The sequence below is a fragment of the Nyctereutes procyonoides genome, unplaced genomic scaffold (assembly GCF_905146905.1).
Source record: "Nyctereutes procyonoides isolate TBG_1078 unplaced genomic scaffold, NYPRO_anot_genome, whole genome shotgun sequence".
Lineage (NCBI taxonomy): Eukaryota > Metazoa > Chordata > Mammalia > Carnivora > Canidae > Nyctereutes > Nyctereutes procyonoides.
In genome coordinates, this window is record NW_026575022.1 from 1,743,442 (window position 1) to 1,761,481 (window position 18,040).

Genomic DNA, 18,040 nt, shown 5'->3' on the forward strand with positions numbered 1-18,040 from the left:
CTCATGAATGACTCACCTAAGAGAAGAAGAAAATTAGTATCAATTTAAATGAGAAAAAAAAATGGCAACAAGAATTATGTAATATTACAATCAAACATAAAAAATTAGTATTATTTAAACAAAATGAAAAATATGGTAAGTACTCATGTGCCTACCACCCAGATTTATAAGTATTAGCCTTTGGTTATCACATTTCAGTTTTTTTCTAAGGAAATAACAAATCTTTGAAGCTTCCTGCATCCTATTCATCTCCTACCATCCCTCCCCAGAGGTAACCACTAGCTGGAGCTAGTTTCTTCTTCACCTATATTTTTTGGTGTCATAATGCAGCTTATCAAAAATTTACTTCAAATTTATTAGTAAATTATTATTCACTGTGACCAAGTCTAAAAGAGACTCAATTGTTACTTCAGCACTGTGGATTAATGCTTTCTGTACATCACTGTGGTATCAAGTAAAAGCATATCGTGATAGATAGTGTATGTCATCTTTGCTATGAATTTTTTTGACGGGGACACATTTAGTACATTAATAGCCATCATTTTGATTTAAATAAATGTAACTGTAAATCCTAGACCGTTTATAGAAACTGCTGAGTTTTTAATTTGTTAATTAAGCTGTACATACAGATTAGCAAGGATTATCTGATGTGCTGTCCGCAGAACTGGAATGTTTTACATTTCTTTGTAAACTGCTAGGGCTTCTTGTTTATTCTTAGTGAGAAGTTTTGAATTTTAGGATAAAAAGGGACCTAGAGACGTTCTGATTCTACCCCTCTATATTCTAGAAATGAACAAATTGACACTAAAAATTTGACTTAAAACTTCAGAGCTGGCATTATGACCTCAAGTTTGGTCCTCTTTGCTCCATAAATTTAGGTAGGAATTTTGATGTAATATTATCCTGGGCTCTATTATCTGAATTAAAATGTCAGAAAATAGTTCACTTGCACAATAAAGTCACACCATAATTTTTTTTTTTTTTGGTGAATTTTTTATTATATTGATTTTTTTTGTGGTAGGTTTTTTCTTTCTCTTACACATTTATCATAAAGTGTTTCCAAGTCTTTTTTTCGACATGTGTTTATGTTACTTTTTAAATTTAGAACTTGCTTTATGTAGTTCTAAATATTTTCAGAGGGATGCCTGGGTGGCTCGGTGGTTGAGAGTGCTTGCCTTTGGCTCAGGGTGTGATCCTGAAGTCCCATAATCAAGTCCCACATCGGGCTCCCTGCATGAAGCCTGCTTCTCCCTCTGCCTGTGTCTCTGCCTCTCTCTGTGTGTCTCTCATGAATTAATAAATAAAATCTTTAAAAAAGATTAAAATATTTTCAGAAATAAAAGTTCAATGTGTCTTTGTGTGTGTGTGTGTGTGTGTGTGTGTGTGTGTGTGTTTGGTGAAATAGTTTATTTTTGACTTATAAAATATTTTTGAAGTTAGAAATAGTTTTTATGTAATTATCTCACGGGAGGTCTTGTCTTCTTAGTTGACGGTCAGAAAGTTTAGAATTGTGTTCAAATGATTGCAATAACATCACTCAGAAAGGATTAATAATACAAATATTTTCTGAGTCTAAGTTAAAAATTCCAGTATTGTGTTGCTTGTATTTCTGGTATATCAAATTACATATCTGTTATATAAAGAGACTCTGAAATCAAATATATAAAACAAGGTTTTTAGTCTCTTAATCCCTACTTTTAATTTTTTTTACTCAGAATTATTTCACTTTTAAAAATCTTTCTCACTGTTATTACCTTGAAACCTTGAGCATGTAAACTTTTTCAGAAAACTTCTGCCAGCAAGAAGATAGATCATTTTAGTTATATTCCCTAAAATTGAACTATTACTTTTATGTGAGGATTTATATAAGTTAAAACCATTATCATACTTTATCAACTGGAAATTGCATATTTTAATTTTACTTAATATTTATTCACTCAGCAAATGGGGGAGTCAGAAAATACATTATGCTGTTTCATTCAGTAAAGGTGCTTACTTAATGTGTGGCCAGCACATTTGATGCTGGGGCTACGGAGTTGATTGGCAAGTTCTCATAGAGGAAGGACACTGTATGAGACGTTGCATGAGAAAATTAACATGTGTTTGCTGTTGTAGCACAAATGGTCAGAAAGGACAGAAAGGACGAGGGGAATACCCGGGCTGGTAGGCCTGCTGGAGGACAGTGGCAGAAGAGGATCTACAGAGTTTGGACTTGATTTTAAGGAACTTAAGCAGAAAAATGCCATAGTTAGATTTTCATCAATATGATGGTTAGGTTTTATTAGCAGCATGCAATTCATGACTTTGGTTAGTGTACCTGTTATTAGGTACCTACCATCTGTTAGGTCACCAACTAAATCAAGATGGTAATAGACCTAAATCTGGGGAGGGAGAGAACTTCAAGATACTCTGATGAAAATGAGCCATTCTTCTTGGCTATCTGATGTGTATGTACAAAAATGTGAGTAAATGACAGGTTAGACAAAATGGTTCAAGTTACCTTTTAAAATAATAATAATAAAAATAAAAAATAAAAAATAAAATAATAATCATTACTATTTTTACAAACCATTGTGTTTAAATGTCCCACAGAAGCTGCTGTTGACTAACTTCTTATTAGCATGTAACCTTAGGTAACTGTGCAGGGACAGTATGAATATAAATGATAGGGTAAAGTAGCTTTGGACTATAAAGACCTCCTGCATAAATTCAAAGCATTGGTTATGGCAGGGTTTGGGAAAAGATGAGAGCATTTACTTCTGAGTTACTTAATTTGAAATAATTACCAAAAAGATACTTTTATTTTACAGAACTTTATAGTATTTGATATTGTTCATCTCTTAACCCTTCTGGAAACTATTCCCGATGTTGCTGTTTCTTTGGTCTCCTCATTTCTTTCTGACTACAGTTTTAAGGATTCCATGCTCCCCTGCCCCTGGCTCTTCTCCTTCCTATGCCCTCCCTGGAATCTTTCATCTGTTCTCATAGTTTTAATTACCAGGTGTATGTCTCATAAACCCAGGACAGATCTCCCTTTTGGCTTCATACTTCAATGAGATGAGCGAGCACTGATGTCAACATGTGTAAAACTGAACCCCATTTATCCTCTTCTGTAATCTGGTTCCTGCCTGTTTCTGTGGTCTCATGTCATGGACTCCCTGTCTTGAATTGTATGCTATAATAAGAATATCTAGTGGTTGAGCACTTGTTTTGTGCCACAGGCATTGAGCACTTTACTTGCACTGTCATATTTCATTTTACCACATCCCTAAAGGATGGATGATGTTACTAAGTAATTTGACTGGTAAAATAATATGGCCTAGGTCATATAGCTTGGAAGTGGCAAATACAGGTCTGTGTAATACCAGGCTTGTGGCAGTATATCAGATTGCACACCATCCCTGATATTTATTACTAGTATAAGCATACTGTGCATCTTAAAATACCACAGAATCCTTTCCATCTCAGCCCTTCTAGTTTGGTATATAACTAAAGACTCACTTTTAACTGTAGTAAAAGTATCACTGTAAACTTTTAGGAAGGTCACATTATTAACTCTTTGTTGATACTAGTTCCTCAAGTAGCAAGCAGTACATCAGGTTTCCTTTAGACTCAATGCATAGTTGAGTCGAGTCGTGATTATGTATGAGTTTAACAAGCGTCTTCTCCTTTGGTTGAAGGCCCCTCTACTCAGGTGTACTCTTAGCCCCTGGCTTTAGTACCTCTACACCCTGCCAGTCCTCCTCTCCTTGGTGGCAGGCCGTGTTCCCCTGTCTGGAATCTCTTCATACTCCTACCTTCTATTTTCACCTTCCCCTTGCTTGGCAAACTTCTCCACTTTAACAGCTTAGCTGAGGCATTGCCTTGTGTGAGAAGCTTCCTTGACCTTCTGTATCTCCAGGCTGGGTAAAGTCCTCTTGCTCTATTACTTTAATATCTCGTATAGATAGATGAGCATACTCAGCGGTCATAGTGTCACAGTATATTTGTTTATGTTTTAGTCAATTACATTAGAAGGTGAGTTCTCTGAGGTAGAAAACCCTGTCTCAGGCATGTTTGTGTCCATAATACCTAATGCACTTTTATCAATTACTGTCTGGTCAAATGACTAAATGATTGTTTTTATTGCTAGTATCAACTTTTCCTGACACTATAAACTTAAGAACACTGTATATGTATATTTTTCAATTGAAGGGTTAATGTATTTGATTAATAATCATGAGGTTAAAAGGCAGAGTTCTTCCATCTTTCTTTTGTCACATAGGCACAGCCAGCTGTTCCTAATCGGTGATAATTTACCAGACAGCTATGACATGCACGTTTTGACATGTATCAGATTGTACATCTTCATTTTTTAAACGGTTGCATAGAATTTTGAGCGTTAGGTGAATGTTAACCTTTTAAACCCATTCTATTCGAAGTATTAATTTAATGTTTTGTTATCAGACATTGCAGTAATTCATGCGGTGATTTTCATTTGTACTGCTAATGTTATGTTTACTCATTAAGATTTTAATTACCCCAAATATTCAAGTCATGTTTTCAAGTATATGGCATAATCTAAAAAATCAACTACCTTCAAGAGTAAAAAAGAAATCCAAAGAGACTTATTTTGTGCCAGTCTCAGCATAATTATAATTTTTCAATGTGTTATTTTCATGTTTGAAGTACTTTTTTTTTTTTTTTAAACATAGCCTTACTTTAAAAAAGGAAAGCTTTTAAAGTAAAAAGCTGGAACATCTGGGTGGCTCAGCAGTTTAGTGCCTCCTTAAGCCCAGGGCGTGATCCGGGGAGTCCATGGATCCATGGATCGAGTCCCACATTGGGCTCCCTGCATGGAGCCTGCTTCTCCCTCTGCCTGTGTCTCTGCCTCTCTCTCTGTGTCTCTCATGAATAAATAAATAAAATATATAAAAATAGATATAAGTAAATAAAATAAAAAGCTAATATCCTTGGTAGCAAGCTTTAAAGAACAGTGTTTCAAATGTGTAATAGCAATTATTTGGAAGGTTTTTTGTTTTGTTTTTTTACCTGAAGTCTTGACAAGAATGGAGAGAAAACATAAGAGGCAACCTGAGTAATAGAGAATGAGGGGCCATTTTCCTTAAAAAAATATATTTGAGATTTTTCACTTTGGCTTATAAGGCATGAGAAAGCATCAGTTCCGTGATATTCCTGGGAATTGCTGACCTGGTTGCAGCTGGTCCCCCTTGACTTCCAGAGCAGGTGTGGTTGTCTGCTCTCTCTTCTTGGGCTGCCTGGGCTTCCCCATGGCAACAGTCGTCATACATACTTACCTAGCACCTTTTTTCTTTTTTTTTTTTAATTAATTAATTAATTAATTTATTTATTTACGATAGTCATACAGAGAGAGAGAGAGAGAGGCAGAGACACAGGAAGAGGGAGAAGCAGGCTCCATGCACCAGGAGCCTGACGTGGGATTCGATCCCGGGTCTCCAGGATCGCGCCCTGGGCCAAAGGCAGGCGCCAAACCGCTGCGCCACCCAGGGATCCCTAGCACCTTTTTTCTTGCTCTCAGATACAGAAGGGCTAGGGATTGTGGATGTTTGCTGCTGTTATAAAAGGTATTTAATACATATTTATAGAGTAAATGATGCAAATAAGCATAATGTGGGCCTTTTGTTCTCTAATAGTAATCATTTTGGTTCATGGTTATGTTTGAGCATGAGAGATCTTGAAATGCATTATAAATTTTTCAAAGGGAAATTGAATTAGTTTTAATGTTATTTTAATCTAATTCATTGTATATCTAGTAACTTAACTTACCTAAAATATTATATAAATGCTACATTATCCATCTCTTTTGGATAGACATTTACTATATTTTAAGAAATTACTCTGTGTTTATATCTTATTTGATATTTGGTAGTTAGGAATTCTTCAAAGAAAATAATGATACTATACTCCGAAATACTGTTCAGCTTTCCTTAAGAAGTAAACTCATGTTTTCCAAAGTTGATAATGCGGGTACAATTTCTACGTACATAGAGGTGTCCAGACTTCACATACTACCTCAGGTCCGTAATCTGTCATGGTTCTCTTTGGCATTGCTACTGACCTCCCACTTGCTGACTAGGGTTGGGAAATGGGGAGGCTGCTAATTGTGGCTTACTGTATTCTTACACTGATTCAAGATTGTACTTCCCTTTATTCCCCATGGTGGGTAGAGACAGTTGAACATTTAGAGGACTGGTTCCTGGCTAACAAAGGAAGTTAATATGGAGAGTAAACTAACTTCATTCACAAAAGTTGAAGTCCTCACCCTTCACGAAGTACAAGGCCCTACGTGATCTGGTCTCTCCTCAGTTTCTGACTCCCTGTCCTTCTTTCCTCTCCATTCTCACTGGGTTTTACCACACTGGCTTGCATGCTGATACTAGAACATTCTTGCATGCCCCCACATAGTGGTTTTGTCCTAGGTGTTCTCTCTTGACCCAGATGTTTGCATGACTAACTCGCTCCTTCAAGGCCTTGCTTCTCGTGAGGCCTGCCCATATCACCCTACACAAAACTGCAACCCAGCTCCTATCCCCGCTCCTGCTTCTTTCTAGCCTGCTTTATACTCTGTTCTTTTTTTTTTTTTTTAACATACTTAGTTCTTGTATTTATTATTATTGCCTCCTGCCACTAACATGTCAGTTTAGTTAGGGGAAGAATTTCTGTGTTTGTATTTTTGCTGTAGTAGTTATTTTAACAAACAGGTGTATCTCAAGTACTTAGAACACTGGTGTCTAGTGTACAGAGATGATGGCCAGTAACTATTTGTTTAATAAATGACCAACTTGGTTTTTGCAAGACCGAGTTTGTTCTTCCTCAGTGTATGACCTGTAACTGGACTGCCTTACACCTTCAGCTCTGTCCTTTCTTTTTGTTATATGGATCCTTTGAATACATCTGTAATAAAACAAAATGAAACAAAAACAAACAGATCCAAGAATCAGGGTTAGAGAGATGTAAGAATACGGATTCTTAACATCTAAGTTCTGTGTTTGGGGTTTTTTTTTTTTTTTTTAATCCCTTTTTGGGATGATTGTTAGTGAAGAATGACTTGGCTGAAACCCTGACTGTAGCCCATGAGCATGTGGCCCTGTGGCTTTAAAGCAACAGGCTCCACAGCCGTGTTACGCTGTGGCTTTGTCTCTGCGTTCCTAGTTCCCAAACTTCTCTTGTTAATGGCTGGTCTTAGCTCTTAGATGATGTGATACGTTAGCCTGACACAGAAATGAGCTGTAGTGTGGACTGTATTGCCAAGATAAAAGAACCACTGTAATAGGTTTGTTCTTTTTACCTATCCCAGGTTTAAGAAGTCTCTAGGAGTCAAGTGATTGAGGTTCTGGTTCTGGCTCTAAGCGACTCATTGTCTCACAGCTCTGAGCTTATGTTTCTTCAACTGTAAAATTGCACTAGACTATTTTTTTTTTCCTGATTCTGTGAAATTTGGCTATATCATCAAAAATATTTTAAGCTTTGTGATTGTAGGAGCCCTCTTTCAAAATATGAATGTGTTACCACTTGAGTTAATAATCATGTTATTATACTGTATTTAAGATTTATACCTGGTAAGGTGTTTGCTGCATATCTAAAAACAAGTGAGCACACCAGTAGTGCCTAGAACCGAACAATAATTCTTTTCTTAAATATTTTACAAGAAAAAAGATTCATGATAATCTTTAGAATTCAGTTAACCAAAAAATTAAGTCTTTAGCCATGATAAGTAACTCATGTGTTAGAATCCTTCTCTCCTCCTTCTCTTTTATTCTTTCTCGACCTTTTGCACTATCTCTTGTACAATCTTCTTTTCTTTTCTTTTTTTTTTTTTTTGCTTATAGAACAGAAGGATGATACTTTAAAGGTATTTCTCAAGAATTTGCTTTTGGAATCTATTCTATTCACTATTGAACTCCCTGGGGTCTAGAAGATTGTCTTATACATAGTAGATCCTCCATAAATGTTGCTTGAATGAATGAATTTGCTTTTACTTTTCCCCAATATTAATTCAGAAAGTGATTTTTAAATTTTTATTATTTTAAGAAAGGTGACTCTTGTGATGGTGGGACTTGATAATGCTGGTAAAACGGCAACGGCAAAGGGAATCCAAGGAGGTAAGCTGAAAATATTCATTATTAAATTATTCTGAATTGTTTATTTAAGTTGCTTTGTTACGTATTCATTTGGTATAGATGGTGTACACTCCATTATTTTAAATTTTTAAATTCTTAATGGCTAATGTGGTGAATAGACTCCAGCTTATTAGTACCCGCCTGTTAACATGTTTCAGATTTGAATAAGTGCAGAGATGCAGAGGATCCTTGAAGTCTTCAAGGAAAGGCATTTAACATCTTGACCTGGATTTGAAACATGTAACTTTGAAAAAATTACCTAATCGGACTTGTTTCCTGGGAATGTTGCCATTATTTTATCTGTACTTACATCTCTCTCCTGCTCAGAATGTTCTTCTCCCTTCTTTGTCATAATTATGTAGTTTTTAATTCTTCATTTTTCTTTCATGGCCTTTCTGAAGACTTTGTATATCATAACTTTCCCCTCTCTCCTCTTTACCTTTTTCCTCTTGAATGCCGTTGGTCTTAGTTTGGGCTGCTTATACCAATATCATAGATTGGGTGCCTGAAACTACAGTCATTTCTACAGTTGTGGAAGTTGGAAGTGTGAAGTTGGAGTGGCAGTGCAGTTGAGTTCTTGATAAGGGCTCTCTTCCTGATTTGCGGGCAGCCGTCTTCCTGCTGCCTCCTCCTGTGGTACTGAGGCAGGAAACAAGCTCTGGGTGCTCTTCCCAGAAGTGTACTAATCCCATCATGGGAGCTCCACCTTCATGACCTCACCCAAAGCTAATTACCTCCCAAAGGCTCCACCTCCAAATACCAGTACAATGGGGATTAGGGTTTCAAAATAAGAACTTTGCCAGGACAGGGAGCACATGGCCACAGGACACAGACATGCAATCTAGAACATCCTCACACTATCCTCTTTTTCATAGAAATACAGGTTCTTGTGTTATTTCCCATTAATATATATCTACCTATATTGTACTGAATGTTCTGTGAGGACACCAACCCTAGCTTACTCATCTTTATATCCTAATGCCTAACAAAGCCCTCTACCTGTTAGCTAGCTCCCTTATCCCTACTCCAGCATTGTTGATTTATTTTCACTGATAATTTCCTGGGGGTATCTCTCACATCATACTCAAAGACTGCTGTCTATTTTAACTATGGAAACCAGTTCTGGCCTGGACTAGATCCATATTTTTGAATGTCTGGTGTAATCCTGTTTGGGGAATATTGTGCTGCTTAAATTGCTTCTAAACTTTTTTCTAGTAGATAATGAAGGTCTTACAAAATTATGACATGTAATTTTTTTTTTTTTTTTTTTTTTTTTTTTAGCTCTCTAGGGAGCTGTTTAAACTGCACTAAGGTATTTGCTGCAAGGGAGTAGTACTTTGCAAATCTGTTCCCCAGTGACACCTAAGCCTAGCAGCAAATGCCTTTCAGATTTTTCTTTGTAATAGCAAATGTTTTGCTGAATGTGGGAATGATAAGTCCACCTACACTAGTGTTAGGTGTCTCACCTAAAACAGAGCCTTCTGCAATGACTGGAATGTTCTATATTGGTTCTCTCTAATAGTAGGGTCGGCCACTAGCCACCTGTGGCTTTGAGCACTTTAAATGTAGATAGTACAGCTGAAGAACTGAAATATAGTTTCATTTTAATTTAAAAAGCCTCATGTACTTTGTGGCCATTATATTGCCCATGCAGCTGTAAACAAAGTCCAATGGACTACTATTTGTTGTGGATTCTGGTGATGAAGAAAGAATGAGAGAGACAAGCATGAGGTTTGAACTGTTCTTCAAAGCCATGGAGTCACCAGGTTCTATTAACCTTTCATGAGTTCTCTCTTTCCATTCTTCTCTTTTTATTTTTATATCTGTCTGAAACATGGCCATCACTCTTATTTCTAGTCAGTTCTAGAGACTTTGTAAAGATGTTTCTTAATAAAGCACTACTTTAGTCACCTTACTTATATTGGTCTGCTGAAATAACTTCCCTGGCTCCTCATTCTTTCCAGAACTCCCCTCACTCTGTGTTCACGATCTAAAGAGTTTACTCCTGGCAGCCCCGGCGGCACAGCGGTTTAGCGCCGCCTGCAGCCAGGGGGGCGATCCTGGAGACCCGGGGTCGAGTCCCACGTCGGGCTCCCTGCATGGAGCCTGCTTCTCCCTCTGCCTGTGTCTCTGCCTCTCTCTCTGTGTGTCTCTCATGAAGAAATAAATAAAATCTTTTTAAAAAATACTTTAAAAAATAGTTTACTCCAACTGCAACATTCAACTTGTTTGTACTTTCTTTCCAGAAAAATTCAATTTTAAACATATGAGAACATCCAAAATGTGTCCCTGTAGAATTAATGAAATCTACTCTATATTTGCAAGCTGCCCAGAAAAGTTTCTTTAGTCCAATTATAGTTTTAATTCAGTAATTAAAAAAGAGAGTCTACTCGTAGCTTCTCCCACTTTTTTGGTTCTTCTCAACTATTCTTTAAATACTCAGTTTTTCTTTATAACATCACAGAGGTTGTAATATGCCTGGGGATGGCTGTGGTATAAAGGGCTGAAATTTTTATTATTTGTAACTTGGAGAGTTCATTTATTTATTCATTCTATGGATATTTATTAAGTACTTGTTCTGTGGTAGAGAGCTAGCGTTATATCAGTGCAAAACAAACAAAAACCAGAAATTTTTATCTACATAGAGCATAAATTTTAGTTGGATATTTTATAATATCCACCCTTCTCCCAAACCAGTATACTTAGATATAAAGGTTAGTGTGTAAGCAAATAATAAACATTCCATTTAGGGCTAAATTATGATGAAAAACACTTTTTATGTCATTTAAGTTGTGAAGTTAATGTTATTAATTTAAAGTCTAAAGTTTGTTTCTTTTGTATCATTTGAAACAGAGTATCCTGAAGATGTAGCTCCTACTGTTGGATTTTCCAAAATCGACCTTAGGCAAGGAAAGTTTGAAGTCACCATCTTTGATTTGGGAGGTGGAAAAAGAATTCGGGGAATCTGGAAGAATTATTATGCTGAGGCCTATGGGGTAATATTTGTTGTGGATTCCAGTGATGAAGAGAGAATGGAAGAGACAAAAGAGACAATGTCAGAAGTGCTGAGACATCCTAGGATATCGGGAAAGCCTATATTGGTGTAAGTAATGCTGGTGTCATTGTAAACACAGAAGCAGTGGCATTAGCCAATAAAGAAATTTACCTAAGTTACAAAATAAGCTAAAATTGTCACGTCCTAGTATAATAAAATGTGATTAACTGGGTATTATTAATATAGTGAGGCCCTGTTATGTTCTCCATAAGGATTAGGAATTGGGGTATATTAAGAATAAAAGTTAGACTTAGATCTTCTGGGTATTCAAATATAAACTATTTTATTTGATAATTTACTTGTTATCAAACTCTGCATTTTGAAATGGCCTATTAACAAGGTTCTAGAATGTTTTTCCACTTTTTTTCCCCTCTTAATAACTGATGTTTTGCCTTTGTCTTGTCTTTCTTAGAGTATTCTTGTTTGGAAATTATTTAAAAGCTTATTCTTCTAATGCCACATTGATTTCTAAATTTGTATTTCAATATTTCCAAATTGATTATGTGATCTGCGTTGCTACCAACTTAATCATATGCTTATATCATTTTGTCTAGCTGCCTAAGCATTTTTTTAAAGTGACAAAGGACTTTTACACCACCTGCCCTCACAGCCTTTCTGCATAGTAAACACCAGATGGTGCTGTAACTCTAAGACATAGGAAAGGGAAAGTCCTTTATATTGCTCTTAAAATCAGAGTGAGCTGAATGTGTGTGCCCTTGCCTTCTTGTCCCTTTGTCCTCTTGCTTGTTTCATTTCTGAGGATTAAAAAAAAAAAAAACAAAACAGCCAGCTTAATCATGTGGGTAAATAAGAAATTTTAAGCAGAGTTTCTCAGTGGTCCACAGCGTAAATGAATATTTTTAAACAAAGTAGTTTGGAAGATCTGATTACACAAAGTAAGACTTCATGGCATCATTTATTTATACAGGTTATATGGCTTAATTTTTCACCAATTAATGAAGTTATTTGATTTGTGTAATCAGTTCTCACCTTTATTGAATCTGAAGGAAAGTCTAATAGATATTTATATGAAGAATGAACTGTGTTGAACCCCGTAGGCTAAAATAGTCTCTACACATTTAAGCAAAGAACTAGTGACTTCTAAAGTAAAAAGTGTTAAAGATTGAGATGACTGATGCTCATGTGTAAAGTAATTGTGTGTTCATTTTTTGACCTAATATTTATTCTTTCATTTATTCATTCATGAATGTGTTAATTCAGCAAATATTTGTTGCACATCCACTATGTGCTAGGCATTGTTCTGGTGATGGGGATACATTTGGGAACAAAAACAATTTAAATCCATGTATGACCTCAGAAGCTTAACATTCTAGGGGGTGATACACACATAAATGTAATAAATAGTTATGTGGTAAATTAGGTGATAAATATATTGAAAAATGCAGGTAAAAGATCTAGGATCCTATAGTGGTGCTATGACGGGTATGTTATTCTTATAATTAGGATGATCATAGTAAGTCTTATTGAGGAGATGACACGTGAGGGGAGAGAGGCCGTCATACAGATGTATGTATGTGGAAAAGCCCTGAGGCAGGAGCATGCAGTTCGTAACTGACTACAGTTAGCACCAAGTGATCAAATAATGGTCATCAAGAGACCTGCTTTCAGTTCTCTCACCTCCTCCCTCATCTAGTAGATTTTCAGAATAGTGAGGAAAAAAATTCTGAAAATTTTCATCAGTATAGGGGATTGTTTCACTATTATAATTTCATGGTGAGATCTCGCAAAGACATGAGAGTTAATAATGGATGCTCTCATGCTTCTGAGATATAGAATGGTTTGTCATTTGACCAGTTTTTTCCAGGGGAATTTTACAACCAAAAGATCTTTATTAATAAAGGTAAACTGCTTTTGAAATGAATGTGCTTTGAAAATTTACAAAATGTACAAAATGCACATTTTTAATAAATTTAGTACACATAGGGGAAGAGTGAGTCAAAAAATGTTGATCGACCATGCAGAGCCAACCACTGCTAACATTTTGATGAATTTCCTTTGCATATTTTTGCAAAATTTGTAATGTATACAGTTGCATATAATATATAAAATTTCGTATCCCATCTTTATTTTTTTAAATATACATTTATTTATTTGTTGGTTATTAAATAAGCTCTTGTGACCCTGAGATCTACAGTCACATGCTCTTCTGACTGAACCAGCCAGGGACCCTCTACCCCACTTATTTTTTATGTTTCTAAATCCCTCTTAAATAACTATCTAAAACTCATATTTGGAAATTCTCCTATTTACCTATTTCTCTCTGATTTATAAGTAATTTCTCTTATTATGTCACTGTCCTGATATTGTTTGAGTCTCTCCTTCTCTCTGGTCCCCTTTATACTTCTCCCCTGTGTTCCTGGTATCAGCAGTCTCCTAAGCAGGCTCCCTGCAGTCTTGCCCATCCTCCCAAGTTCTCCTCTACATTGCTACTAGGAGCCTTTTTCTTTATTTGATGTTTTTCAAATTCATAAAATTCGGCGTTTCACCAAAGAAATCTGATGTTTTACAAAACTGGTACCTGCTTTAACAAGTGAAAGAATTCAAGAATATATTAAGAGTATGAGAGCTCCTTTTAGAGTACACATTTAGTCATTTTACAGTTCATCTGCTTCCAGTCCCTTCAGGTTGCCTTCACTGCTCCATGCAGATGAGAAATTCTGTGTAACTGATCCTGCCCTGGCACATAAGAGGTATGCCAAAGAATACTGCACTAGGTAGTAAGTGGGAAGGGCCTCCGGCAGAACCCTGCTAAGCTCAGTGCTCGGGCCTGGTGTGTTGTGGAAATGTAGATGGAGGGTACCTGAATTAGGAGGCAGGCTACAGTGCTCCTTGTTGCACTTAGCAGCTTCCTTCCAGCCCACAAACATCTGGACCTATCATGGGCAAAATTCAATGACAGCATCTAATTTCTTCTCTTCATCCCTGTGTGAGCCTCAACTAGCTGATTTAGGATCCACAAAACCCCACAACTCACTTAAATACCTAGATAATTTTCGGGGCTCCTGGATGGCTCAGTCAGTTCAGTGGCTGCCTTTCGCTCAGGTCATGATCCTGGGGCCCTTGATTGAGCCCCGTATTGGGCCCCCTGCTCAGGCTCCCTCTCCCCCTGCTCCTCCCCCTGCTCATGCTCACTCTTTTTCAATTAAATAAGTCAAATCTTAAATATGTCTAGATAGCTTTTTCTTCCCACCTTCTAATTATGAACAGTGAACAGTATAAAACCTCTGAGAAGATTCAGTCATTCAACAGAAATAAACCTTAAAAATTAGAACATTGTTTATAATCACAAAACTACAGATTGATGGAACTGGGATTCATTCATGCTATGGGCAGCGAAGTTAGATGACTACAGCAGCAGGACCTGGGCCATCTCTGGGTCTGCCTGTCTTGTCCTTGCACACGAGCCTGACAGCATGTGTCACTACAATGAAGACATAACAAATTCACTTTACGTCATAGACTTGAGGGTTCTCTTGAAAGGTCAGAATCATAGAACATCACTAGGCTTCTGTGTTTTATTAGCTCAGAAATTCTGTTTTACAGTTCTATAGCATTTACTACTTAATGAGCATAATATTTTGATTAAAATCTCTGAAATAGTGGTGAAAAGTTGAAAAATCATGGATTTAGAGAGAAGATGGAGAGTCTGGAACCTGGATCCTGCAAGTTGGTGTGAATTTATGACCCTGGAAAGTCACTCTACTTCTTTGGACTTGGTGGTTAACTGCCTCTTCTATACTAAAAGTAGCTGGAAAATTTTGTAATTCTCCTTCTGTATTCAGCTTATAATTACGTGAACCATACTATATTCTTACTATTGTAAGAATCCATTTTAGTAGAAAAGTACAAGTGATTAAAGAGATGTTACTCAAATTTCTGCTCTGTAATCATGTTAACCTGTTTATTTACCTAGAAAGTGTTCCTTTTACTCTCATAGCTACAATAGGGATTAACTTATGTTCTGATTAAGGTTTGAATTATATTATCTGCCCTCATGTACCCTCCTATACTCTTGCTTTAACAATTTATAAATTAATTAAAAAAAAACAAAATTAGATACTCTGGACAGATAAAGACTTTTCCAATAGAAAAACAACTTTTGCAATTGTATCAATAGCACTGGAATCACCATAATCCCTAATTTCTTGCTTAGTTGAAATATAGTTGACATATACTATTAGTTTCAGGTGCATAACATAGTGATTCAACAATTATGCATATATTACAAAATGCTCATCATGTTAAGTGTAGTTACCATCTGTCACCATACAGTTATTACGATATTACTGACTCTATGTCTATGCTGTTCTTTTCCTTCCCATGACTTATTTTACAGCTGGAAGTTTACCTCTTAATCCCTTGTACCTATTTCACCTACCCCCACTCCCCTTCCAACACTAAGCCCATAGAAGTTTTTCATAAATAATACAAGGCACTATTTGTTGATGCCTCTGGAAAGAACTGAGCTGAAGCTTTCCTTTTTTTATGGTTAAAACTCCTCTAATACTTAAAACTGGGATAACTCGAGATCCGAGGCTAAAATTTCCTCCCAGGACAATAACAATTCTCTTGTGTTAGCACATTTGAACTTGGAATGATGCCACTTCCTCATTACATACTGTCTGTTTTCCTGTGGAGCTATATGACCTATCTTTTGGCCAAACATTGTACATTAGATGCTTTGCAGCAAAAGTAATAAATATAGAGGAGTTTTATTCAGGGAAGAAAACCGTATCTCTGATATGATCTTACTAGGTGTTAGGAACATTTCAATAAAAAATATTTTTTTGACCCAGAGGTCTTTGTCCTATGATGGCCTCCCAGGACCCTCTGAGATCACATACACAATCCTGAGTGCATGTGCACTTTTCTGTGGGAACAGATCCTAGCTCATCAAATTCCTAAAGGATTTCATGACCAAAAAGGTTAGAAACCATGACAGTGAGTTTCCATATTAGGAGGAACAATAACCAGGGTTTTATTATTACTTTTCCAATAGAAGATTTTTGTTTCCAGACTTTATATGCCTACTTGAGCCAACTTTTTTCTAGATAGTATTATAGGAAAATGTTAGTTTACAATTTTCTTTGAGTCATATTCTTTATTATAAGTGCTTAGAAGCTAATTAAGGTTACAGGTTACTCTAATACTGTCATAAAAATTTGAGGAAAATGCACTTTTACCAAGTTAGACCTTTAAATAATAAATAGGAGAACCTAAGTCCTTTATAGTTTGCTAGAAACTCATAAGTACGCAAGTATGGACTACCTATGTTCCTTACTCCCTTGATCCCTAGATATAGGTGGTGAGTCCTTTAATTGACTATTTTTAAGATTTCTCTTCTTTTCACAGTGAATCTTAACCAAACTGTCATCTTCATCCACCTTATTCATATTGTTGACTCACCTCCAAACTTCCTTACCAAAGCCTTCCTTTTGTGTCTCCTGGCATTCAGCTTCACTCTTGGCAGCTCTAGTTTATAGTGAAGCTCCTCAGCTGGTTGACTTCCTAGGTAATTGATGCTTAAGGAACCTTCAGAAGTTCCCATCATTCCCTTCTCCACAGGAATACACTTTATTTAAAAACAGTATAACAAAAAGAAACCTGCTGGTAGTGTTGTTAGCAAGATGTTTTCTGGGATCCATCTGCATCAGCATCCGCCCACACCTTTTAGCTTTTTGAGGGTGGGGCCAGGGAATGGGCTTTTTTCACAGGTTCTCCAGATCATTGTGATGCACAGCAAAAGTTGAGAACTACTGGTATAGGGGAAAGCACGGCTTTGGAGTCAGACAGGCCTTGGGTAGCTTCCTTGCTCTCTCTGAGCTTTCATGTCCCCATTTGTAAATAAGGATTTTAGTGTTGTCATGTGAATTTCAAATGATGTATTTATAGCAGCCAGTGCAGCACTTTATTAGTGTTCTGTAAATGTGATGATGGATATGAATAGTTATTGTTGTTGATACACTGTGCCTGGATGGAGATGGATTAGGAGAGCCAGTTTTAAAGTGTCTCATCATATGAATTCAGGCCACATGAAGCTTCTGATTACAGAAAATGACATAATTTAGGAGGTGAGAATATAAGCCCAAATAAGTGCTCATATTAATTTTACCAGATTTCCTAATATCATACCTCTAATGCTTAATAATTTTTTCTCTTTAAGGTAGTAATTTTAAGGAAAAAAATTACTTTTTAGTACCTATTGAGTGTGTGAATAAAGTATTTACAAAATGTTCAACTAATTAAGTATCCTGTTGTTTTTGTTGCTTTAGTTAGGGGTTTCTTTTGTTTTGTTTTAAGATTTTATTTATCTGAGATAGAGTGAGTGCACATGAGCAGGGGAGAGGGGCAAAGGAAGAAGGAGCCTGACGTGGGGCTTGATCCCAGGACTCTCAGATCATGACCTGAGCGAAAGGCAGACTGAGCCAACCAGGCGCCCCTCTTTTTTTTTTTTTTTTTTTTAAGATTTTATTTTTAAGTAATCATTATACCCAACATAGGGCTTGAATTTACAATCCCAAGATCAAGAGTCATATGCTCCACTGACTTATCCAGCCAACCAGGGGCCCCAGGGTCATTCTAATTGGTTTTAAAATGTAACAATGAAAATTATATGTGATACATGTGATGTATTGCTTGTTATAAATCTTTCTGTGCTTAAATCTTGCTTTAAAAGCACTATGTACAAAAATAAATAAATAAAAGCCCTATGTAAGATATAAATGCTAATAGAAAATTGCTATTTTACAAAGCCACCTGAACAAAATTATGTTAGTGAATATTAAATAATACTTAATATTCTCAGTTTCCATGATAAATAATT

At 36.3% G+C, this 18,040-nt stretch overlaps 1 protein-coding gene across 3 annotated transcripts in view; it reads left to right on the plus strand.

Annotated features, from left to right (window-relative positions):
- ARL13B (ADP ribosylation factor like GTPase 13B) overlaps nt 1-18,040 on the plus strand; it is a 62,687-nt gene that overhangs the window by 7,317 nt on the left and 37,330 nt on the right. For 2 of the 3 annotated variants that reach the window (XM_055342201.1, XM_055342210.1), the window contains exons 2-3: nt 8,053-8,123; nt 10,995-11,244. In XM_055342201.1, coding sequence (XP_055198176.1) covers nt 8,053-8,123; nt 10,995-11,244 — 321 coding nt within the window. The remainder of the gene's footprint in view (nt 1-8,052; nt 8,124-10,994; nt 11,245-18,040) is intronic. The other variant, XM_055342215.1, reaches the window with a different exon arrangement.